The following is a 27569-nucleotide window of genomic DNA, read 5'->3' on the forward strand; positions in this document are numbered from 1 at the left end:
TATTGAAATCATGAAGACTGACTTTGAACAGTAATTTGTTGATTTTCATACTGCAGTGGAGTAACAGTGTCAATATCACACTACACAATGCCTATGTGTTTATTTTCCTCTTTCTATGAAGTTGTGAAGCCTTTACATTGTGACTTGTAAAACCAAATGTTAGTCAGAGCAGACTGCACTAGGCTATATCAGGTGGGTTAACTCTATCCTTCAGATGATTTGTTATCCACCATTCCCATCAATTTTTGCCAGCATAGCAATGGTGGGGCATCATCCAACAACATCTGGACAGCCACATCCAACCAGAATTAGATACACTGCTTTCAGTATGAAGCAACTTTGTGGTTTCAATATTTTCATGGTGGAGAAGACAGAACTAGAAGATTTCTGTTGAGGAAGTGAAATCATTACCCAGAATTGAAAAATCCCTGTCTTTATTCATTTAGAAAGCACATACAGCAATGAATGGGGAAGGATGAGAGATATGCAAAACAGATGACCAATCATTTCAAAAGAGAGAAAGAATGAGAAAGAGACTTCCCAGGTCATTAGTAGTCCATCAGTCTGACATGAGTGCTGAATGTGTTGAACTTTCTCTAGATTAAAAAAGGGAAAGACATACTGATTTTCTGAGAAATAAAATAAATGTCTTTCTCCCCTCCAAGTCCTCCATTGGCAGACACCAAAGTTTTTAAAATCTGTTTTGTCTTTTGTCTTCTCCTCTTTGTTATCTCTCACGGAGAAAGCTGACCATCTTCAGGCCATAGTTTCTTTCCTTAGTGTCCTCCTCTGATGACAAGTAAGGATACTTGTGAATGATGACCTCCCTTTAGTTCTTGACCTTTTCTTTAATTTCTTCTGGTGTTTCAGTGAAATTCCAAGTTCCTCCATTATGGCATTGAAAGAAAGACACTGTTAAAAGACAGGAGTGGGGGAGGGTGGAGTATAAGGAACATTTAAAGCTCAATGTTTTATGTTGTTTACATGCAACTTCTAAATATTGGGAACTTTAGCTGGCTATCATGATTGCTTTGGAATCTTCCCACTGTCTCTGTGATATTATACAGAACTGAATTAAGGGTCTGACATAGTGGATTCTGATGGCACTATGATTCCTGATAAACAGGAAAATGTTAGTATTAGTGGGATTCTATCATTGAGACAGTGCTGCGAATTTGATGAAGGGCTGAGCTGGGCATTACACAGAAGATCTATAAAAGAGTGTGAAATTCTGTTGGACAATCATAGCCAACCACCAACAACATCCTAGTGTCCTCAAGAAAAAGCATGTGAGAGGTGGAAAACTATGATCAAAATGTGATTCGCTTAAAAATAGTAATCAAATTGTAAGGCTGTGTTGATTCACAAGATTTCCAGGTAATAGGGTGCTTGTCCTTCTGCCTATAGCTGGGACAGAAATACCATGGATACAACAAAGTTATCCCTTCTTCCCCTTGCAGCCTTTAGAGGCCCATCAACTCCCTGGAACAGTTTTCCAGGAGAATAAGGGGTTGAATGACATCAGTGGAATCATCCAATTAGTACATTTTGCAATTCTGAACTCAATACAAGGTTTTTCAAGTGATATCATTTGAAATCTAAGGCTCCACAACATCCTTTGTCTATACAAAGTACTACTGAGCCATAACACAAGGCACTTTTGAGCAAAAAGGTAGTAGTAGGATCTGTACAACATAATCTCACCAAAATTTTCAGCTTACTGGTTCTGTGGCTGTTAGCAAACTGAAGCTACAGGAAGGAGTCATGTCACAGGACTGGAAAAAGGGAATTATTTCCATATTGGCTAAAGAACCAGATAAATTTCAAAAATTCAAGGACTCCTGAAGATTCCACTTTGTCTACATTTTGAAGCAAACTGAGCCCATCTGCACCTCCTGGCCTAATGAGAACTCAATTATCCCTTGAATTTTGCATTTTTCCATATTTTCTGATATCATTTTCAGCTCTAAAAAATACAGCAATGTGTATAAGCACTACAATGTAAATTCCAGGTAAATATAATTTAGAAAATGTGTAAAATGTGTAAAAATATTTTTGAGAAAATAACTCAACACTTGAATATCAATACATATTTTGTCGTGGCATGAAAAGATCACAGATCAATATGGAAATAGACAGAAAAGGATTTATGGCTGAGCATGTGTTCAAAGGCCAGAAATACACTGACTATCCATCCTGGTATTCAAGTGTTTTGAATCAATGGGAGTGGAAGAGATAGGTACATCCCCACACTATATAGATTCAAAAAATATTGGGGCATAAAGTTGAACTTTCTTTTAGCTTCTCCACAAAAGGAGGGAAGGTCTGCAATCAAACTATGAAAGTATATTTTGAACATCAGTTAAGCATTAGCTTTTAGAACAAGCTTATATCTTGATCCTATACTAAGGGCAAAGACTCATTTTTACAGAGCTTTCCATGTGAACCAATCTAATTTGTACTTCACAAACCAATATGTAAAGTAAAATAGAGTTATCCATGACTGTTTGCATTTCTTTGAATTGCAACTCTCCCATTTTTCAACAGAGATGTGAACATAAATTACTCAAAAGTACAGTGCATGAAACTGCATACATCATGCATATATAAAAACAATGTATATCACCTGAACTTTTACATAACCTTTTTTTTTTAAAAAAAGCAACTCATGCAGATACAGATGAAACAAAGAAAAAATTCATAGAGACTAAAATGGACAAATCTGTCCAACCCCGCAACCAGATCTAAATTTTAGTGTTAATTAGTTTATTTCTGTTGACATCAATAGAAAAATGCCTTGAATCCATGTAACGTACATTTATCTACATTGACTATTGGACTGTTGTCTGCTTACTATTTGTTCATTGCTTGATTAGCATCTTCCTCCTTATTGCTCTTATATCAAGCTGTTCTTGGACCAGGAAATTTTGTCTTCAACCTTAAACATCCCACATTAATACTAGCCCCTCCAGCATGACCAAAATAAAATGAAATAGGAAAAAGCTTTTGCAAAGTATTTTTTCTCATTTAAGTCTGTGTCATGCAACTAGAGATTAGAAAGCAAGACAGATGTTCAGCTGCGTTTTTAGAAAGACTGTGCAGAATTTGTCAGATCAGGAGATAACTTTTGAGGAAGATCATTTCAAAGAGCTACTTTAAAGTGATTCAGTGTCCAAGTCACATAGTCCAACCTGACAATAATAAACTTCTATAGAAACCCAGAAATGTGCTAATATACTCAAAGCCATGTATACTTTCCCCACAAGATAAAAAATACTAATCTGTTATAATGAAGAGGACATCTTGCAGAAAAGAACATAAATATGTAATTTACTGAGACTAGTTTAAGTATGTGACAAAACTTGCACTCAGCAAACAAGGATTACATTCCCGCCCACTTCCATATGGTGCACTGCAAATGAATTTTGCAGTTCCCGTGTGTTTAAAAAACCTGAATTGCAACATGGTGTGTCTATGGGAATTGCTGAAGGAAGCTGCCCATTTCTTTGAATTACAGCCTGTGGCAGGCATTATGCGTACAACAGCAGACACACTTATTTGCCTGCAGGGAAGGGCTGTAGTTCAGTGGTAGAGCACATGTTTTGCATGCAAACAGTCCTAAATTCAACTCCTGACTACTCCAGCTAGGCCAATCAAAGATTCTGTATGAAATCAGATTTGTGTCAATGGGTAGCGTTCAGACAGTTTTTACTGTAACTGAAGGTATCATGATGCCAACATTACATTAAGGGGACTCCATTTGAGGTTGGGATCCACAGTTTAAGAAGCAGTGAGTGAGGTGGACGAACACTAAATTTCTTCTTGAAGGAAGCAATGAACAATTTTAACAATTTTCTTCTTGCTGTGAGACAGCTTTTGAAAAACACAGTTTTTGAAGCCTATTCAGGATTAATTCTGCACAAAATTCACAAAGGAAACAGATTTTCCATTCAGGAGGTGATATTTCAATGCAAAAAGGAAGAGGTTTTTATGTGGGAAATACTGTTTTCTTTGCAAATCACAGAAATGCACATTTGGAACCAAATAGCTCCCCAAGTATAACATTTTCAGTATAGAAACAAGTGTGTTCTGTGAAGGAAATAATTTCCATGCAAAAATATCATTTACTGCTCAGAAAATCATACTTTTGTGTAAAAATATAATTTACTGAATGTGAAAATATTGGGCAGGATTAGTTCTGAGCTGCAAAGATTATCTCCAGCCCAGCATTCTTCTTCCCCAAACCTTGAAATAAAACCAGTTAGTCTGAAAAATTAAAAAAACATTTTTGAATATTCTTTACATTCATAAGCAATAGTGTGAGTTCCTATTTACTCTGATCCTGTTAACAGGGAGCTCTTTCCATAAGCTTTTATTGCAGCATTATTTCCTACCTTATTTGCACAATGTTCTCTGTAGTTCTTGCCTGAAGTAATGGAATGAAAGACTCTCTGTGAAGAGCTTCATGCCACTGACAGCATGAGATGGGCAACATTCAATTTTTTTAAAGTTTCTAAACCAAGGCTTAAGGCAAAAGAAACTTCATTGCACCCACTGCACTCAGAAATGTTGCTAAAAGTTGTTCTCCTCCTTGCCAAATGACTATACGTATGTGCCAGTGTTTAAGGTGACAAGAAAGTAGATGTCCCAAAATTATTTTCTTGCTTTTGAGAAAATGATGAATGATGAAATCTACTGTCTTGAAGAATAAAAATCAAAATATATTGGGGGGGGGGGGGTGAAAGAAAGAATATAGGACAATATATTCTACGTTGTGATCCAAAGTTCATGAGCTGCATATGGAAACAGACTACTGTGAATATTTCAGTGTGTCAGATCTTGGGAAAAGTACTATTTTGGGTATTATCCTTGAAAAGAGCCTTGCTTGCAGGGATTTGGGGAGATGCTCTAAAATATAATCTTTCCAAGGTCTGGGTTTAGTACACAGGGAAAGAACAAATTGAGAAATTTGCTTTAAATGTCCACACAAAATATGGAAATCTATAAAGAAGAGAAATTAATAGACTATAAGTTGCTACATTGGGGGAATGGGGGAACTTGGTGGGCTCAACTGATCTCCCTACGAAACATTAGAACATCTGCCACAGCCTCAATGCAAGAGGCCTCTTTATATCAGAGGGATTTTTTTAGTACCCTGGGATGCACATGACCTATTGGGCCACATCCCCCACTCCCACCGCACACTAGACTGATTGCACATGGGTATGAATTACATCAATGACAAGGAAAGTAGACATATTGAAACTATGGGATTTACACATGTTTTGACTTACCATTCAGGCATTCATCCAGTGAGTCTACTCTCATTGGGATTAACCAACAGGATCCATGCTGTGAACTGTATGCAAAAGCCCATTTGGAAGTTGCACCCCATTAAGAAAGAGAATGTTTGCTACCATATTTGTCTTTTCTTTCCTATCATTGTCTTTTTAATTCTCTATTGAGTTTATAAACAAGACTCAAATGGAAAATAAATAGGGCAGGAAAGAATGAATCGCCACACATCTTGAATTCTTTGGGTTGTGGCTGCCAGCTGTAATTTAGAATAATTAAGATAAGAACTATGGAAGCCAAAGATAGTACAGACATTTATCTTTTTATCCTGTTTTGGATCAAACTAGGACAAAAAGGGAAAATTGCTATGCTGTTCTGATAAAGGAATGATAATCTGTGACATCATTTGAAAAAGTTAAATGGTGGCAAAAAGTGTGTCGTAAATACAATATATTTATAGTAAAGCATTTTGTTAAACACTAAGGCAAAACCTGAAAAAGTTCCTTTTTGGATTAAACTTCCAACCTCTTTTAGCCATCTTAGAGCTCTTCCAGCCAGGCCCTATGTCCCAGAATCTGATCCCAGGTTTTCTCCTTTAAACTGGATTCTTAGAGCCCTTCCACCCAGCCCTATATCCCAGACTATTAAGGCAGAAAATCCCACATTATCTGAGTGTGGACTCAGATAACCTAATTCAAAGCAGATATTGTAGGATTTTTTGACTTGATACTCTGGGCTATAGGGCTGTGTGGAAGGGCCCTATGAGTTAGCACTGCCAAATAACCTGGGATTTACAGAAAACCTGAGATCAGATCCTGAGATATGGGGCCTGTCTTTAAGGGTCCTTAGACTGGGTAATGCTGAGAACGTTAGTCCAAACATGTAAAAATCCCCAGCCTCTGGAATAGGGGTGGTACATTTTGATTTCTCCAAGTCTTAACAGATGTCTAAAACAATGAGGTAGGGTTTTTTGTTCTGTACATTCAAGACATTCTGAAATACTCCCACCACATGATGGAAAATTGTGCCTCTTTTCTATGAAAACCATGCAGTTTCCCTAGAAAAAATGCACATTTCCCAGAAGCTATAACTGTGTAGCCTACTCTGAAAACAGTATAATTTTTAATATAGAAAGGACTGTTTTCAGAAAGCCATGCATCTGTTTTTGTACAATATTGCTTTTTGCGCATAATAAAAACAACAATATTGCACAATAAAAATGTTGCATCAAATCAACAATGCTGTACAACAAAATCACATGCTTATTTATTATGCAATAATGCTATTACTATGCAGAAGATCTAAACAATAATAGAATTACAAAAGAGAGACATTGTGGACAGGGGGAAAAACACATTATAAGTATTTAAATTGACAGTAAAATAACTGATAGCTGGGGATCTAGTGTTTTGCAGCCTGCTCTCTAAAGTTGAACTGCCAACCTTTTGATCAGCAAGTCCAGCAGCTCAGTGGTTTAACCCTGGTGGCTCAGCAGGTTAAACCACTGAGCTGCTGAACTTGCTGACCAAAAGGATGGCAGTTCAAATCCAGGGAGCGGGGTGAGCTCCTGCTGTTAGGCCCAGCTTCTGCCAACCTAGGAGTTCGAAAACATGCAAATGTGAGTAGATCAATAGGTACCACTTCTGCTGGAAGGTAATGGCGCTCCATGCAGTCATGCTGGCTACATAACCTTGGAAGTGTCTGTGGACAACACTGGCTCTTTGGTTTAGTAATGGAGATGAGCACCACCCCCCAGAGATGGACAAAAATAGACTTAATGTCAAGGGAAACCTTTACCTTAACCTTAGACTAAGAAATAGAATGAATTCCTGATTTATGATATATCATTTCATTATTTCTTGAAATGGAAATAAACAGTGCAGTTTATTTGGAAGCTTGGTAGTGTTGCAATAAATATGACTTTTTCAAAATCAAAGCTCTCTCAGCCAGAAGCATTACTGCCTGGATCCATTGGGTATTTTTGACATGTCAACAGTCTCTTAAAGCTTATGCTTTGACAAAAAAAAAAGGCCTACATCACTTTTTCCCTGAGGATAAAAACTAATACATAAAACCCTCACTTTCTAATGCTTGTTGTTCGAAACAAAAAGCACGATTTTAATTAGTTCTGCCTGGATAGGGAATGAGAATGAAAGCAAGTGGTTCTTACCTGAAAACACTGATTCATACAAAAACAATGGCAAATGTTAGTAACCTCATTCCAAGTGAAGGCAGATACAGCAATGCATGTAACCTCTAGTGATCCAGATCTTGCAGTGCAGATTAGAATAGGCATCCCCCCTCCAGAACTGTTTTGCAGTGTGTTGCCATCCACGTCGTAAAACAAATTAACTGCTCCCATATAGCGTAGCCTCCGGTGCATCGGATGTGTGGGTGTGTGTCTCCTATCCAATCTCCATGAATTATGCCAATCTTGGAGTCTCTTTCACACAACACAAATGCAGCTCTTCAATACCTCTGTAATTGTCATGGTTCCAATCTAAGAAATTTGTAGTTTTGTCAAGCAATTTGAAATCTCCTCCAGAAAGCTCTAGTTTTTTTTTACTACATTATAAATCCCAAGATTAAGCAGGTTGCAGCCATAACAGCATAGTGATGTCAAAGTGGCCTAAACAAGTGTGGAGAGAGACTTAGCAAGAGACTTTTCATAATGCTTCAAATATGCCTATCTCCCCTCCTGGATTTGAATGACTCTGTGCCGCTGTAAAAGTACCTTGCATTCTGACTAGCCAACACATTGATTAAATGCAACATGCCATTATACTTTTTCTTATCATTCGTAAGGCACTGAATTGTATAAATTATTGGGACAAATTAGGAGTATTATTCAGCTGCTTCAGCTTTTCCTGCCAAAGGTATTAGGCTTAAATAGCGATTGGAGGTGCTAATGGGCATGCCCACTGGGATTTTGGATTTCTCCCCCTGTTATGCATGTTATGCATTAATCATTAGACCCTAATGCCATACTCATCTGCTTTTCAAAGTCCTTTCATTTTCAAAAGTACTTTGCCAATTGATGTATGGGACTATGGCAGGATACACCAATCCAGATTTCACTTGGACACATAGAAGAAGCTAGCTGGTTTGGGCTTCAGATCCTAATCAAAACTGTGTTGGAGTCCATGTACATTCACTATTTACTGAACACACCTTTTCTCTACTGTAACTATACAGTATGAATTGAGGGTTGTGTTCGAATCCCTCGTTCTTCCCGAATTAATTTGCCACAGTCTAACTCCGTAGATAAAGTAGTTCCAGAAGTGGAGTTGGATGGATGAGTTTGCTTGCACTGCAGTCCATAAAAGAAACAAAAGGCCTTTTCGCATGCAAAAAAAGAAAAGATGGAAGAAGACAAAATAAAGATAAAAATGATTAACCAATGTAATCAAAAGGAAAGTTTAAGATGAAAATGAGATTTAAACCATAGGACATACTCATGGAAAACATAAATGATCAAAAGTTATGCAATAAGAGGAACTCTGAAGAAAATGCTAATATTTATACTTTATATTAGCATTAAAATCTTAATATTTTAAAAAACCTTGTGATTTATACAAAGCTGCCAGCTTGTAGGTTTTTCGGGCTGTATGGCCATGTTCTATAAGCATTTCTCTTTGACATTTTGCCTGCATCTATGGCAGGCATCCTCAAAGCTTGTGAGGTCTGTTGGAAACTAGGAAAATTGGGTTTATATATCTGTGGAAAGCCCAGAGTGGGAGAAAGAACTCTTCTCTCCAGACAAGAAACAAACAGGAGCAGCTATTCACCTCTCAACAAAGGATTTCCCCCAGGCAGTAAAAACTGTCAGGCCATCAAATGCTAATCAAGGTGGCCAATTGAAACATTAACACTGAGCTCCAACAGACAAGAGTTCTTTCTCCCACCCTGGACTTTCCACAGATATATAAACCCAATTTTCTTAATTTCCAATAGACCTCACAACCTCTGAGGATGCCTGCCATAGATGCAGGTGAAACTTCAGGAGAGAATGCTTCTAGAACATGGCCATACAGCTCAAAAAACCTACAACAATTCCAGCCATGAAAGCCTTCAACAATACATTAATTATATTATCATACTTCCTGTTTTTAAATGCTGATACAAAATGAGAATTCATAAGAAAATAACAATGTTTAGGTTTTCTGATAATAACAGATTTTTGAAGTTGCAGCATTTTGTCAATAAAGCTCACTCAAACAAGGCCCAATCCATTTACATGGATGTACACAACCGTCTTCTCAGCTGAATTGCTCCCAGATTTAGAGATTACAAATTACTGATATTATTTTAAAGAGTAACCACATTTGATTACTGATATGGCATTTTTGATTCTTGGATTTTGTTCAAACAGCTTTATTGAGTTTCTATGCCAAGACTTTCCCTGGGCGACATTTCTGGTTATAAAGACATGGATTAAAGCATAACACAAAAGGGACTCTTGAGAAGAAGAACCTTGAACATTGATTCAATTAAGTTGCCTTGATGTAAAGTCTTTAAAAGGCATAGAAGATTCCTGATGCAATTACATTATTGTAAGAAGACTTCTCATTTTCACCCAGTGTTATCAATCATGGGCATATAAAGGTTTGTACATTGGTAGCATAGTATGGAATACAAAGGAAGAGAATCCAAAATTTCGTATAGAAATGCTCCAAGTTAAACAGAAAGGCAAACAGGATATCAGGCAAATGCTACTAGCCCATGTCACGATAATGGAGCAGAAAAGGAGACACCTGCTTATCTTTACACTTCAGATTTTTCTGTCACAGAGGACTGGACATAAAATGAATCAATATCATATCTTATTTCTCCACTTTGATGCATAGGTGCAGACCTGTACATCTCTATCTCCTTGTCATTTTCCCTGAAATATATGTACATAACTAGTCACAGAACTGCAGCCAATGGATATCAGTGAACCTAGCTCCTCTGTAACCTCCATGCATTCCCATAGGCTTTATATAGAACAGAATTGAAACAAGCAGGCTTTGCGCAGAAAGACAATGACTTTGGGAGGCCAAGGTTCAAATCTGGGCTCCATTTATAGTATTCAATAGTTACTCAAATGACAGATAAACAGCAGTATCTTGCAATCTGTCATTTGCTTGTTCTAAAATAAAGAGGCACGAAAGAGGGAGTGTGCACTGAACCGCCAATTACTTTCATAACCATGACTCAGCAGGAACGCTATATATTTAGATGGGATTATAAATGTGGAATTCAAGCCAGCAATTTGATTCTTTCCTCAGCTAAAAGGCATGTGGTCACTGTTGATTGTTTATTGTTTTTTCTGTTCATGTGATTTATATGATTTGTATTTTATTGATTGTTTTATTGATGTTGTGTTTATTGATGTTGTGTTTATTGATGTATTCTGGGCTTGGCCTCATGTAAGTCGCACCGAGTCCCTTGGGGAGATGGTAGTGGGGTACAAATAAAGATTATTATTATTATTATTATTATTATTATTATTATTATTATTATTATGTGGGAATAGAGTGGGAATAGAGCAAGACAATCTCAGAGGAGAACAAGCTTTTTACAATTGCAGGCAAGTGAGAGGGGCTGATGGAAGCTTCAGCTGGAGATCCATGCTCTCCCCATTTTAGAAATTTCACTGAGAACATTACTTTGCAGAAGTTTCTGCTTCCTTTAGAAAGACAACAGGACCAAGTGCCAGAAAAGGCTTCAAAATGGTAATTGCTCCTTAGTTCCACATTTTCTACAGCACCTTTACAGGAACTAAAAGGTTTTTGGAACTGCTGCTTTCAGAATTTCTGAGCGAGTATGGTGAATGTTGGCTAAAAGCATTCTGGGAGATGCACTCCCAAAAGTAATTTGCTCAAGCCATGGCTTCAAAGTGGTGTTTGTTGTTATGGGTCCTCATGTCAACCCTGGCTTATGGCAGCTCTCTCTTATGATGTTCTTGGCAAGAATTATTCAGAGGATTCTCTTCACTGCATCTTCTAAAGGTCACCAAGTGGGTTTCTGTCTTAACAGGAGTTTAGCCCTGGTCTCCTGGAGTCCTAGTCCACTGTTCAAATCATGGCACCATTCTGTTTCTCAATCTCAGAGCCACATGGTTGGGGAGTCAGGGAGTCAGAAAATATACCCACCTTCTCACCTTGTGCTTATATACACATTCAAGCACACCTTTCACCATGCAGGAATTAGGATGTTTAAACCTCATCTCCCAGCATACTGAAATCCCTTTTTGCCTCCACTAGTAGAATCAGTCAGCTGGGTCAGAGGTGGCATGTGATTTAAGTGCCATAAATGCAAATATGGATGGTTATTCCTGTCATCCTTCTTCCCTATTTAAATTGGATCCCAACAGACTTACAAACAGTTTTTAGTGAGGTGTCAGCATGAATGTGGTAAGGAAAATGGCATTAAGGAGACTATTTACTACCAATTTGACTTTCTGTCAGCTTGCCAAATAGTTGTTTTGATGATGCAACTGTATGAGGGAGACTGTCAGGAAGGAGATTTATCCATATATGTCATCTTTTCCAGCAAAACATTTGCTGAATGGTAAATTGAACAGAATCTTGGGTACTTGTTTCTCCTCATTACAAGTGCACATAAGACAGTATCCTAAAATATGGCAAAGCATAGGAGCTTGCCATAGGCAATTGAAAAAAGAGAGGTTTGCCATAGCTTATTATGAATCTGAAGCTTCCATGGGAGTTTCACACTGATACTATGATATCTGGTGGTTTCCATATCAGCAGGCCTCTCAATCTGCTCTAGGCGATCCATTCAAGGTGTTAAGAGCATTAAGGGGAAATGGTTCAGTACCCTGGACAGCTTCTTTAAAATGTGAATTAAGACATGTATATGGTTCACTGTACCACTGAAAATGAAGCCCCATTTGGCCACTGAATTCACAGCCAGGCAATCTGGATTGCTGCCATGCTCCCGAACAAGAGAGATTTAAACACAGAGTTTTTTCATTGCATCAGCCAGTTGTTCTCTCATTACTTTGCCCTAGCATTATGAAGAATGAGTAAATCAAGCAGCTGAATTTGGTTGTCATGAAATGACAGCAAACTTAGTTATGTAGTGCATTACTGAATATTAGCTCCCAGGAAAAGGCTCTTGTAATTTTTTTTGCCTATAGCTTGATCAGCCTAATGGGAGCCCCCAGTGACACAGCAGGTTAAACGGCTAAGCTACCGAACCTGCTGACCAAAAGGTTGGCGGTTCGAATCTGAGGAGTGGGGTGAGCTCCTGCTGTTAGCCCCAACTTCTGCCAATCTAGTTGTTTGAAAAAATGCAAATATGAGTAGATCAATAGGTACCGCTTTGGCAGGAAGATAATGGTGCTCCATGCAGTCATGCTAGCCACATGACCTTGATGGCATCTACAGACAATGCTTTAAGCTCTTTGGCTTAGACATTGAGATGAGCACCACCCCCCAGAGTCAGACACAACTAGACCTAGTGTCAAGGGGAAACCTTTACCTTTACTTGATCAGCCTAAAGCACTGCTTGATCCACCTGAACTCCCCCAACCAACTTGGGTATATTTTAGTTGTTGTCCAGTCTCTCATACTAAAATATCTTGAGTTGCTTCCAGAATTTGGCCATGCGACTTTCTGGAGGCCACACTCACCCAATTGCTAGATTTCCTCAAATACCAGAGCTTGGCAAAGTTACTTTTGGGATTAAGCTTCCCAGAAACTCCCAGAAAACATGACCAGTGCCTGTGTTGTCTGGGCAATGCTGGGAATTGGAGTTTTAAACCTCCATATTCTCCTCGTCGCAAGATTAATCTTCTGGCATCTTTCAAATTCAGTATGTGACATGATAAGAAGTTTTTTGGGTACATTTCCCAGATTCCATACCCTGTGTAAATTTGCTCCACCTAGACCTATCCAAACTTGACTTACCTGTTCAATATCACTATTTTTCCTTGATTTGTAAATAAATTCTCCGATTGCCACAAAGACAGAGAGAACAAGTCCTGCTGCAAGCACAATGAAGATGCCCCCGATGTTCTCCACGCCTAAGGCGCTGGCTTCTTTACTGTCCTCCTCAGGACACCCGTTGCCTCGCCACCACTTCTCCTTCATCATGTGCAGTTTGCCTTCCTCTTGTAACTGGAGGATGGCAATAGTAATTTTATCTCTGTAAGGAGAGCCTGAGGAAGAAGAAAAAATATTATTACACCAGGTTTCTGTCATATAGGTTTCTGGCTACATGTCTATTTTGTGTTTGTTTCAATAGCTAAGCCCCTTACATAATCGGGGAAAAATGTAAGATATAAATGATGATAATGTTGTTGTTGTTGTTTTTGTTGTTGTTGATGATGATGGTGATGCAGTTACAGTGCTATAGAGTGCTATACACATGATAGCCTATCTCCCTTTCTCGACCTCACTGTGTTTGAGATGTGACTCTCTAATGCTAGGGTAAGCAGTAGCTCATCCTGGTTACACCAATTTACCATATTGGGAGACCGGTTTGGAATTACTAAAGTTGTTACGCAATCCCTAGGCCGAATTGGTGGTCTCCTTTTCCTGCATCTTCCCTTCCCCACCACTACTTCTATGGGGGCTCCTCGGCTGGCGGAACTGAGGAATTCTTAGAAAGATTTTAGAAGTGACAGTGACAGGTCTGCACAAAGGGAAAAAATAAAGATTTTTATTATAAAACATAATGGCATTACAAAATACTCCATTGAGCATCTGATTACTTCCCTGGATTTAGACACTATATTTCTATTGAAATAGCCTAGAATGATATTGGCTTTTTAAAGCTTTTTAAAGCTGTGAAATCATGTTCAATTAAGACTCCAAGATCCCTTTCACATGTACTGTTCTCGAGCCATGTGCATTTCATTTTTTTTCTATCTTACATTTCTCTCTGTCAAAATCCATTTTCTTAGTTTTTGGCCTACTATCCAATCTTTTCAAGTAATTTTAGATTCTAATCCTGTCTTCTGGCCTTTTAGCTAACCCTCCTAAATTTTGTATCTCCTGCTAATTTTGTAAGCATACTGTCTATTCCACCATCCAGATCTTTGATAAAGACCTTGAATGCATGGCTCAGGACAAATCCTCTCTGAAGAGGAGTCATTGATGAGCACTCTTTCTATTTGGTTGGGTAACCAACTACAAATTGTCCTAAAGTTAGAATCTTGACTCTTGAATTTTATTAGATTGTTTGCAAAAATATCAAGGTAAACCTAGTTAAATGCCCACTGCATTGTAGATATGCTACATCTTCAGCATTCCTTTCTTTCTTTCTTTCTTTCTTTCATCTATCTGTCAAAAATAGATAGAAGATAGATAGATAGATAGATAGGCTCATCTGGCATTGCTTAATTTTGAGAAACCCATGTTGACATTTAATGATCAAGGCATCTATCTGGTTTAGAAACTTTCTTGGTACTAATGTCAGGCTGACAGGACAGTTATTGTTTGGGTCATTGTTTTAGTTTTAAAAATAGTTGCATTGGTGGGCATGCAATATCCTCTTTCAAACATTATTTTAAATTCCATACTAGTAGTCCTCTTACAATAAATTCAAGAAAGAGAGAGAGACAATTATAGGATACCTTAAAGATTAAACATATCAATGTATGCGTAATTATTCATGGAGTATAAGAGGGACAAGGAATCTCCAGCTCTGAAGATGTGGCTGAAGTTCTGTTTCTCTCAATCCTGGCTAGTAGGCCTGGGTAACAACGCAAAAATTTGTTTCTAAAATCGATTTGTAATTGGGGTTTTTTTTTTGTTTCGATATTTAAAATAATTACAAAACTTTCCCAAAAAAAAAGTTTCGGTATTTACGAAATTTCGTAAATATTTACAAAACATTTTGTAAAGATGGCGCCCTTTTTTTTTCAATATTTTAAAAATATTTTTTAAATTTAATTATTAATTTAGTAGAATAGGGATTAATTATTATTAATTATTATTAAGGAGGGAAGGCAGGCACTCACTCTGGTGGGCCCTCTCGCTCGCCGCTCGCTCGCCCCTCTCGCTCCAGCAGACAAGAGTTCTTCCTCCCACCCTGAACATTATTCCATAGATATATCAACCCCACTTGCCTAGTTTCCAACAGACCTCACAACCTCTGAGGATGCCTGCCATAGATGTGGGTGAAATGTCAGGAGAGAGTGCTTCCGCCCCTCTCGCTCGCCGCTCGCTATTATTATTAATAGGCAATGCTAAGCAAGCTGGCCAATTGCAACATTCAGGCAGGAAGCAGCCAGACCATGAAGCTGCAAGGCCATTCGATGCTCATCAAGCTGGCCAGCTGCAACATTCACGCTTGCCTCCAGCAGACAAGAGTTCTTCCTCCCACCCTGAACATTATTCCACAGATATATCAACCCCACTTGCCTAGTTTCCAATAGACCTCACAACCTCTGAGGATGCCTGCCATAGATGTGGGTGAAATGTCAGGAGAGAGTGCTTCTGCCCCTCTCGCTCGCCGCTCGCTCGCCCCTCTCGCTCGCCCCTCTCAGCAAGCATCGGCAGGCGGCCATCTTACGTATTTCCGAAATGGACGGAAATACAAAAATTTTTGGCACCTGCCATTTCGATATTTAAAAACACTTCCAGGTTAAAAAAAATGTTTTGTAATCGTTTCGTAATTCAAAAATTAACGAATTTTTTAACGAATTACGAATTAACGAAACGAATTGACCAGCCCTACTGGCTAGCACAATAGTCAGTGCTAATGGAAGAGCTACCATTTCCCCAAGACTGGACTACAGGCTACTTCATCAGATGCATAAATGTTGATGAAGTTAGTTCAAATCCAAGAATACCTCTGCCAAATTAAAATATGCTGGTATGCAAGATGCAGTAAACTCTTCTCTGTAAGTGCCAGGAAATGATGAAGATAGGTTTACAAGATCAGCAGCTTAAATGGTAAACAAAAATATTCAACTTGCTGTATATATTCTAACTTTTCTGTTTGTTTTAATTGTCACAATGAGATTATTAATGTAATCATAAATACATATATTCTGTTCCAACTCTTTCTTTAAAAGTCTATTAATCATATAAGAAACCTTTTATAACTTCACCCCCAGCTGTATTTCTCATGCATACGTTCTCTCTCTCACGGAACTACCATCTGTTATAGTTTATTCCTTCATTGTTCTCAGTTTGAAGCACAGAATCTTCATCACTGTTGAAATCTTCAAAATGAATCACTCATTACCTTAAAAACTTCTGCATTTTAATATATTTTTTCCTAAAGGGATGGAAAATGTTCTCTGGTAAGGAATTAAATGCCCTAAAGAACACATTTGAGTTAGATAAAACTTTACACATGAAGAGTTCAGGTACATGAGCTTCTGATTCTAAAAATACTAATTTTAAAAGAGCTTGGGAAAGCAATCTGCTTAAACTCCTAGTTCCAAAAATCACCAGATGTAGTCCCAGTGTAACTTTTCCAAACCTTGCCTTCTTCTTTTTCCTGATGGATTGTGTCTCTTAAGTATATTAAGGCTAGAATCCAACAGTTCAACTTTTTTAAAAATGTGGGCCATTTTGAATATTCCCTAGAAACATGTAATCATCTCCCAGCCTCAGTGCATGATGGCATATCTGCTTTTTCTAAGAACAATTCACATGAAAACCAATGTGATGTAGTTAGGTGCTATGACTGGTATTGTGCCCCTTGAATCAGTTATTTTCCACTCCTTTAAAAAAAATCCCCCTTTTCTTTGATGTGTAAACTGGGAAGAATGGTAATTTGTGGTGGCACTTATTTGGCTCATTGGCTGATCAAAAAAGCAGCCTGTGCACAAAATAGGTTCCAAACAGAATTGGTGATCATCCAGAAGCACAAGACAATGAAGGATGTATTGCCCTTCCACACAGCCATATAACCCAGAATATCAAAACAGATAATCCACAATATCTGCTTTGAACTGGGTTATCTGAGTCCATGATGCTATATAATCCAGTTCAATGTGGATTTTATACAGCTGTGTTGAAGGGTCCAAAGCCGTACTGTGATGCTTCAGGACAAATGGAAGTGAAAGGATCCCATGTTGTGTTTGGGATGTTTCACAATGAGAATCTCACAACTCAGATGGGCAGTGACTCAGGAGAGCTTAGTACTCGAACTAGTGTCCATATGGGAGTGAAACCATTGCTTCTGGATCAGGACAAGACAGGCTTGCCCTTAATTAGCATGTGAAGAAAAAGTACATAGGCAGTACTGTGTATTTTTTATCCTTTCATTTTGATTCCATCCAGTGTTACTTGGTTCTGGGTATTGGTGAGGAACAGGCATAATTCTGCATACATGTAGACACAGGCTATTGTTATATCCTACAATAAAATTATCCTTCTTACTGGAGCTTAAAAAACAACAACTCTGCAAGGATGGAAAAAGTACATTTTAAAAAATCCTAGCACATGAGAGTTAAAACACACAAAGAGGGGGAAAAGTATAGATATGGCTAATTGGCCAATTTAATGCCTGAAAATGTTCAGACTTAGATGTTAATGAACCAACAGAGAGAATTTCCAGCAAAAGAAAAGACCCACTGTGCTCTCTAATCATTAAAATGGTTCATGAATGAAGAAGGGTGACCCTTATTAAGATATATTTGTGGAGAGAGGAAGTAAAATTACTCCTCTTTGACAGGCAGGTTATATTTAAACTTCTTCTCAAGAACTTAAAGCTTCAGATGAAAATGTTCTTTATGAGCAGCCACTAAAGTTTACTGATCATGAAGTATGTGTGTGCATTTCTTACCAATGGGAGTTCCTACACCATAACCTTTGGAATCAATGAGTCCTCCAATCTGAGTGAGATTGCAGTTTCTCTGAGTGACATATTCTATACTTGTGGACTCCATCAACAGAGCATAATCGGTGGTGAGCACTCGCTGGATGCCCTCATCATTGTTTTTTACCAGAGCTGTCTGTTGTCGGCTGCTCATAAATGCCCACATTTTTTCATATGTTGAGATTTTGGATTTCTAGGAAAAGAAACCAGAACCATTAGAGAGGAAGGGTGTACATATACAACAAAAGCAAAATATTCCAGAAAGCCTTAGTTTTTCTGCTGTCCCCCACCTCCTTTTTTCTACAATTTTTATTAAAGATAATCACAATATAATATGACACATGGGACCAATTTCAGAAATGTTACCTACCCACATCTGACATATTATATCTCTTCTAGGAATTATGTGGGTCCTTCAGGCAATTCTGCTAGGAGTTACCATAGAATCATACTGAAGACCTAGGAAATTCCTAGAGAAGACACCTCTCTAGAAAATTTCTAGGTCAGAAATTTCTCCTTGAGGACCAGTATGTAAAAGTCCTCTGACTACTCAAAATAGCTCAGCTGGACAGTTCATTGCAGATGCAATGGTGGCAGCAATACATGATTTTTCTGCCACCTCCACTGTTGAAAAGCAGACAAGGTCAGGTTTGCTTTGAGTTTTCTGCCAATGCCGCTCTAGTCTTCATCTCACTTGCTTTATTCCCACCAATTCCTTGGTAGACTAAGGGGTTTGTTTGGCTCCACTCTATGCGAGGGGACATTCAGGAGCAATACTGTCCACTGCCCTGGTCATTTCCCTATACAAGTCTAAACCTGACCAGGTAGTGATCAGTCCATAACAACGGAACTTTAACAAGTTCCTCCACACCACAATCACCATCACCCCATCATGCAAAGAAAACAAGATACAAAATGTTCCGACTCTGGAACTCTCTCCCCAAGGACATCAGACAAGCCCCAACATTGGCAGTCTTTAGGAAGAGCTTGAAGATGTGGCTGTTCCAGTGTGCCTTTCCAGAATAGGAAACTCCTAGCATCATGTCCCAAATGCACTTTACTAGAGATTTAAGATTGTCTGCAAACCGCACCTACCTCTAATAATCTATACATTTCACCTGTCATGTCCAGCACTTTTTAAATCATTACATTTGGCCCGGCCTTAGTTTTAAATGTGTTATTGTTCTAATGTTTATTGTTATTGCTTTAATGTTTATTTTTTTCCTTTATGAGTTTTATTGCTGTATTGTTATGCTGTTGTTTTATTGAGGTGAGGGCCTTGGCCTTTTGTAAGCCACACCGAGTCCTTCGGGATATGTTAGCGGGGTATAAATAATGATAATAATGATAATAATAATAATAATAATAATAATAATAATAATAATAATATGTGCCCAGCGCCGAATAGGACCAGACACCACTTGGAATAGATCCATGGTTGTCATGGAGGCCATGAAGTCCTGAGTCACTCCCGACAGGGCAGTCTCAGCATGGATGTTGAAGTCTCCTAACACTATTAGATGCTGAGACTCCAATTCCAACCCCAAGACCACCCCGGTTAGCTCAGAAATGGAGACAGTTGAGCAGCAGGGTGGGCAGTACACCAACAGAATCCCTATTCTGTCCTGGCAACCCACCTTTTGGTAAATACATCTGGACAGGGGAATGGAATAGATAGACCATTGCAACTCCACCTCCCCACCCCCCAGGCCTTACCTGCTGCTGCACAAAAATCCTGGTAGGCAGATTTGAGAGATATTACCCCCCCCCCCCCCAAGCCAAGTCTCTGTTATACAAACCAGGTCAACATGCTCATCCAGAATCAAGTCCTGGGTAGCAGTTGTTTGTTTCATTTATTGATCTGGCAAGTTCAGGACTATATCTACTGCAGATATGGAGGTTAAACTATATAATGGGATAAGTATACCAAGGACCCCATCAAATGAAGGACAAGAAGCCAGGAACAGTGGGGGAAACTGTGGAGCAGCATACTGCTTTGTCTCCTTACCATGATGTTTTCTTGCTATCCTGAACTTCCTCCTACATTCTCCCCACTTCTTCTATGAAAAGTCAGGTGTACACCCAACTTCTTAGGTCTCTGTGTCTCTGCACTGCTGACACACTGTCAGCATGGAGCCCAATGGGCTCTGGCGGACTAGGTGCTGGCAGCATACCAGCAGCGCCAAGAAGCAGGGAAAAGACCCTTCTCAGCATCCATGTGATGAGGTCATAAGAATAAAAATACTTTTTAAAAATCAAAGAAACATGGAGATATGGAAAAGAGGTCAGCTTAACTCTTTTAATCTTTGTAAAGATAAAGGTAAAGGGTTTCCCCTGACATTTATTTATTTATTTATTTACTGTGCTTATAGACCGCTGTTCTCAGCCCAGGGGCGACTCACAGCGGTGTACAACATGTAGAGAATAAGGTGCAAATTACAAGACATAATCTAACAACAACTAGCAATATCAAAACATCGTCATCACAACATCAACAATATCAATAATACAAAAATACAAAAGAGTCATTCACGTCGTCTCATCGTTAAGCCACAATCCAATATCGTTTTCCGTTGTTCCATTCCTATCGTCATTGCCAATTATTGCACTTCTTGTTCGAACGCCTTCTCGAACAGCCACGTCTTTAGTTTCTTGAGGAATGTGATAAGGGAGGGCGCTAGTCTGATGTCCTTGGGAAGGGTGTTCCACAGCCGAGGAGCCACCACCGAGAAGGCCCTGTCTCTCGTCCCCGCCAGTCGTGCCTGTGAGGCAGGCAGGATCGAGAGCAGGGCCTCCCCGGATGATCTCAAAGTCCTCGTGGGCTCATAGGCCGAGATGCGGTCAGATAGGTATCTTGGGCCGGAACCGTTTAGGGCTTTATAGGCCAACGTCAGCACATTGAATTGAGCCCGGTAGCAAATCGGCAGCCAGTGGAGCTGGTACAACAAGGGCGTTGTGTGCTCCCTGCGTCCTGCTCCTGTTAGTAACATGGCTGCTGCACGCTGGACCAGTTGAAGCTTCCGGGCTGTCTTCAAGGGCAACCCCACGTAGAGAGTGTTGCAGTAGTCTAAGTGGGATGTAACCAGAGTGTGGACTACCGTGGCCAAGTCAGACTTCCCGAGGTATGGGCGCAGCTGGCGCACGAGCCTGAGCTGTGCAAGTGCTCCCCTGGTCACCGCCGAGACCTGGGGCTCCAGGCTCAATGATGAATCCAGGATCACACCCAAGCTGCGAACCTGCGCCTTCAAGGGGAGTGCGACCCCATCCAGCACAGGCTGTAACCCTATACCCTGTTCGGCGTTACGACTGACCAGGAGTACCTCTGTCTTGTCTGGATTCAATTTCAATTTGTTCGCCCTCATCCAGACCGTTACAGCAGCCAGGCACCGGTTCAGGACCTCGACAGCCTCCTTAGTAGCAGGTGGAAAGGAGTGACAGAGTTGGACATCGTCTGCGTACAGATGACACCGCACCCCGAAACTCCGGATGATCTCTCCCAGCGGCTTCATGTAGCTATTAAACAGCATGGGGGACAGTATTGAGCCCTGTGGAACCCCACAAGTCAAAGGTTGTGCCGTTGAACAGGTGTCCCCCAATAACACCTTCTGGGTGCGGCCTCCCAGAAATGACCGGAGCCACTCTAAAACAGTGCCCTCGAGACCCATCTCCGCAAGGCGCCCCAGAAGGATACCGTGGTCGACGGTATCAAAGGCCGCTGAGAGGTCCAGCAGCACCAACAGGGACACACTCCCCCTGTCTAGCTCCCGGCGCAGATCATCCACTAAGGCGACCAAGACTGTCTCAGTTCCATGTCCCGGTCTGAAACCAGACTGTGCCGAAACCAGATAATCCGTCTCTCCCAAGAATACCTAGAGTTGTGAGGCCACCACGCATTCCAGGACTTTGCCCAAAAAGGGGAGATTGGAAACTGGCCGAAAGTTGTCAAATTTAGTGGGTTCCAGTGATGGTTTTTTCAACAGCGGTTTTATTATAGCTTGTTTTAAGCTCGCTGGAATCTCGCCTTCCCGAAGGGAGGCGTTAACCACCACCTTAACCCACTCATCCAATCCCCCTCTGGCCTCCTTTAGAAACCAGGATGGGCAGGGGTCTAGGATGGATGTAGTAGGCCTCATTCCTCCAAGTATCTTGTCCACATCCTCGGGCTTCACCAATTGAAATGAATCCATCAAAATAGGACAAGCAGGTGCTCGTGTTACATCCTCAGAGACTGCATTTAATATGGTGTCCAGACCAGAACGGATCAAAGTGACTTTGTCTGCAAAGAACTGAGCAAAAGCTTCACAGCGAGAGGCCGAATTGTCAGGGTTCCCACCTAGAGTGGCAGGATTTAAAAGGCCTCTGACCATCCGGAACAACTCAGCCGGACGGTTCTTTGCAGACGCAATAGTGGCCGCAAAGAAAGTTTTCTTTGCGGCTTTTATTGCCGCGGCATATGCCCTTAAAAAGGACACAAACCGTGTTCGATTTGGCTCGCTCGGCTCCGAACGCCACACACTCTCTAGTTCCCTCTTCCTTCGCTTCATCGCTGCCAGCTCCTCAGTGAACCAAGGAGCTGGTTTAGCTCAGCTATTTGAGAGGGGACGTTCTGGAGTGATCGTGTCAATTGCCCTGGTCATCTCCCCATTCTAGAGAGCGACCAGGGCATTGACAGGGTCGCCTGACGAGGTGGCGGGGAATTCCCCAAGAGCCGTCAGGAATCCATCCGGATCCATAAGCCTCCTGGGGCGGACCAACTTAATGAGTTCTCCACCTCTGCAGAGGTTAGGGGGCGTAGTGAGCCTAAACATTCAGTCAGGTCATGTCTGACTCTGGGGGTTGGTGCTCATTTCCATTTCTAAGCTGAAGAGCCGGCGTTGCCCATAGACACCTCCAATGTCATGTGGCCAGCATGACTACATGGAGCACTGTTATATTCCTGCCAGAGCGGTATCTATTGATCTACTCACATTTGCATTTTTTAAAACTGCTACGTTGGCAGAAGTTGGGGCTAACAGCGGGAGCTCATGCTGCTCTCCGGATTTGAACCTGCGACCTTTCGGTCAACAAGTTTAGCAGCTCAGCAGTTTAACCCACTGTGCCACCGGGGTCTCCTAATCTTTGTATGAATCTTTAATATATTTAGAAAACAGATCATTCCGGAATCATCGGCATGATAAATGAATTATCTTCAATTCTCAATTTCTTTTGAAAATCTATGAAAATCTATGAGCAGCCTTTTGAATTCAGGAATGGGAGAACTGTGGCCATTCAGATCTTCATGAACTATTATTCCCACCATTCCTCTTTAGTAATCAGGTTATATGGAAAATGATGGGAAATCACGTTCAGTACCAATCAGAAATCCACAGGGTTCTCTAATCCTCATTTAAGGACTTTCATGGAGACATAGCATGTATAAAATCGAAACAGATGCAAATATTCCTCTATGACTTTAAAATTGGGAATGATGATGGGGTGAGGTAGAGAGTACATACTTCCATGAGAAAACAAGAATTGGGTCCCATCACACTCTTACCCTAACATATGGAGTGAAAGGATATCTCTATAAATAGATTCTCATGGAAGAATCCCAAAGCAGTAAGATGTTACCTTGACAGTTAACATGTACATATATCTTTAAACTGACACTTAACCTTAAGTTTTCCACTGTTTGAACTTTTATTATGTCACTTTCGTTATGCTCTCTTAAATAATACATTGTTTCTGACGGAAATGTCAGGGTAATTTTGAGCAGATAAAATACCATTAAAATACTGTTAAAAAAACTTTTACTACATGGCAGCGTAGATCTTTACAAGATTGTAATCAGAAAAACACACAACAAAGAACATACAGAACTAATAAGACTGGATTTAATTTGCTGAATCTTAATGCTTATCTTTGCATTTTTCTAACTTTAGGACTGGGGCAGAATGAGATTAATTTTACTATTGTCCAAACTGAAGAACAACTTCATATGACCACCAGGCATATAGTTGTGCCTTTCAGGAGAAGAAATCAATTTGAAACCACTATTATTTTTATTACATTTATCATTTTTCTCTATTATTATTACATTTATTTTACTCTATTTATTATTATTATTATTATTATTATTATTATATTTATTATTTTACTCTATTATTACTGTTATTATTACATTTCCATTATTTTACTATATTATTATTATTATTACATTTATTATTTTCCTCTCTTCATTATTATTGGAAGGATACATAATCACATTTACATGGAAGAAGGTTAGAATAAGGGTTTGATCAGAGTTGGGCAGTCTTATCTTAAAATATAGTTTTATTTAAACATTCAAAAACATTTACCCTTCTGACGTCTCAATTAATGCAACTGTACTGGTTTTTTATTTTTATTTTGAAATTTACCAATAGCTGCTGCATTTCCCACTCTCAGCTTATACTTTGAGTCAATACGTTTTCCCAGTTTTTTGTGGTAAAATTAGGTGCCTCGGCTTATATTCGAGTCGGCTTATACTCGAGTATATACGGTAATTATATCATTATAGCTGGACCTATTATAATTGTGAGTCTCAGTCCTGAGTCTGATTTGAACCTGAAGTGTCCAGAGATAACTTCAGCAGAAGGCTAATCAATCACATATCTATATGCAATTTGTATCTACAGCCTTCTAATGAAAAAAAGTAAAATCATAAGAGCCAAGAAGAATTTGGAACAGTTGCTATGGCAGTCTTTGGACTTAATCCAGTTACTGGTTCCAGCTAGAGTTTACTCACTGAACTAGCTGGATAAATCCCATTGATACTTTGAGTCTACTCGTGCAAGGGACTACAATGACCAACTAACCCAACACCCCACCATGAGGCAATACATAACTAAAGGACTATCTACTTTTTGTTCAAAGACCGCCCAAGGTGGCTTTTCTTTCTTTTACCATTTTTCTTTTGTGTATTTTGAGTTGTAACCCAAATTGTATGCCTAACTGTGTACACTGACACTGGCTAGGTGGGTTTTTTCTTTAATTCATATTTATGCATACCCTGCTTGAACTTCTGCTGCCTACTGTGCTTGCATTAAAAAAAGTCATTTCCATTCTCTTGGTTCTCTATGGAAGACATCTCTAATTTTCATTTCAATTTCACTATCATATATTGATTCCATTGATTATTCATGTTTCCCAGCTTACATACATGTTTTATCTATGCTTCTTAAACTGGCTGATTTGCACATGTTCATTGATACTCACTTTGCAGCCTTACAATGTCCCTTACACTCTCTGACACTTTGCATGTTGTGCACTCTTTGTTTGTCACATTTTTTCCTGCTCAAGTTTCACAATCATTTACATTTTCATATTATGGTAATATGGAGCCCCTGGTGGGTTAAACCGCTGAGCTGCTGAACTTGCTAACGAAAAGGTCACAGGTTTGAATCCGGGGAGCAGTGTGAGCTCCCACTGTTAGCCCCGGCTTTTGCCAAACTAGCAGTTCAAAAACATGCAAATGTGAGTAGATCAATAGGTAATGCTCTGGCGGGAAGGTAACGGTGCTCCATGTAGTCATGCCAGCCACATGATTTTGGAGGTGTCTATGGACAACACTGGCTCTTTGGCTTAGAAATGGAGATGAGCACCAGCCCCCAGATTGGACACAACTGGACTTAATGTCAGGGGAAAACCTTTACCTTTACTATTATGGCAATACAATTAGCATTCAAAACCTTCATGTTTTAATGACAATTCCCTCTCCTGATCTGATAATATTCTGCAAATCACTCATGTACTTGGGGGAAGAGAAAATAATCTTCCTTTCCTGGAGGTGTTTTGCTCAAACTTGGGATTCTAGCTGTGGGTAAAACATCCTGCTTACTGACTCTTCCACAAGCCCCCTCCATTTCTTGCTCTCTCTACAAAGCATCCGGAGAATCCACCTCCAAACCAACAGAGTGATTTTTTTTCTCGTATTGTGAATCTCCAAAGGCTTACAGAATCCACCTGTTAGCATGACCAGGAGCCATGTTGTTGTATATTCCAAGAGTTGTCAGATTTCCAAGCTCTTTCATGCAGCAGGTGGATTTCCACTCACAGAAGAGCTGTTTAACTTTCCTTTTTCCAACCTCCTGCTCTACACATACCCTGTAACACCCCCCCCCCCAACCAGGACAGATTGCGGAGATATGTGGAGAACTAAGTGGGAAGGGGAACTGGAGTCACAAATGTCTTCTATTTTGCTTGATAAAGGACACAATTTAATTACTTTGTGGGCAAACAATAAATATCTTCTATGTGATCAAAGTAGCCCCTGGTGGCGCAATGGGTTAAACACTTGTGCCAGCAGGACTGCTGACCGATAGGTCAGCTGTTTGAATTTGGGGAGAATGGGTTGAACTTCCTCTGTCAGCTCCAGCTCCCAATGCAGGGACATGAGAGAAGCCTCCCACAAGGATGGTAAAAACATCAAACACCTGGGCATCTCCTGGGCAGCATCCTTGCAGTCAGCCAATTCTCCCACACAAGAAGTGACTTAAAGTTTCTCAAGTCTCTCCTGACACAAAAAAAAATGTGTTCACCACTTTCCAAATGAATAATATTCCCTCCAATATTTTTCTCATGTGGTGAAACTTTTGCTGCCATTATTTATTTCATTTTCTGGTGTGAGCATCTGAGGAATATTATTTTATGAGGGGCAATGTCTTTTTGTCTACAGAAAGGCATTTCAGCCCAGGTAGCTATGGTGCTTGTTGCATTATTGAAAAGTATGCCATTCAGTCAGCACAGCACTGCCTCTTGAACTGTAGCCTCTCCAGCCATTTTAGCAAAAACATTATTTTAAGACCTATGTATATGAACAATAGCAGAAAAGGACTTTATATTGAACAAGGAACTGGGGGGGGGGGGGGCAGGAACGGTGCTTGTACTAGAACTTCAGATAGTCTTTGATTCAATTTTTTGTTAAATTAAAGGAAGGAAAGGAAAGGAAAGGAAGAAAAGACTAAAAACAGAAATTGTAAAATTCTGCAAAACTATCAAATATTTTACATTTTATGTATTCATATAGTCTTCCAGAACCAAAGAAACCATTCTTAATCAACAGAGGCATCAAGAAGGCCCATTATCACCTATACTCACACAGCAATTAGAAAACATAGACATTTAAGTTTCAGTAAATTACTGGGGTGGGGAGGAAATAAAACGGAATGGCTGGTTTTGCAAGAAACAAAACTCAGAAATATCAAAACTGTAGGGAATCTATTCCCTTTGTTTATCTGCAGCAGAAATTCAGTATGAACTCGCAAACATGTGGACACTACCTTGAAAGCAGCTCTTAAGAAAGTCAAGCTGACAGACAAAATTAGTGATACTTGTTTTACAGAAAATAGTGTAGGTTAGCAGAAGTGTATTTATTTCTCAACCCCATAGCTTTCCCAATCTGTCCCAGCTTCTTCTGAAGTGATAGTTTCCTAAAGGTTAGCTTTGTTTCTGGGTATCCTGTGCAG

At 39.7% G+C, this 27569-nt stretch overlaps 1 protein-coding gene across 4 annotated transcripts in view; it reads right to left on the reverse strand.

Annotated features, from left to right (window-relative positions):
• Positions 1–417: 417 nt before the first annotated feature.
• Positions 418–27569, reverse strand: part of GRIK1 (glutamate ionotropic receptor kainate type subunit 1) — a 206250-nt gene continuing 179098 nt past the window's right edge. For 2 of the 4 annotated variants that reach the window (XM_060770451.2, XM_060770449.2), the window contains 4 exons: positions 18052–18277; positions 13212–13462; positions 8467–8632; positions 826–912 (listed from right to left, as the gene is read on the reverse strand). In XM_060770451.2, the coding sequence (XP_060626434.2) occupies positions 8483–8632; positions 13212–13462; positions 18052–18277 (627 nt within the window). In that variant the 3' untranslated portion in view covers positions 826–912; positions 8467–8482. Of the gene's footprint in view, positions 913–8466; positions 8633–13211; positions 13463–18051; positions 18278–27569 lie in introns of all 4 variants that reach the window. The other 2 variants (XM_060770450.2, XM_060770448.2) reach the window with 1 other exon arrangement.

This window comes from Anolis sagrei, chromosome 3, assembly GCF_037176765.1.
Source record: "Anolis sagrei isolate rAnoSag1 chromosome 3, rAnoSag1.mat, whole genome shotgun sequence".
NCBI classification, from domain to species: Eukaryota; Metazoa; Chordata; class Lepidosauria; order Squamata; family Dactyloidae; genus Anolis; species Anolis sagrei.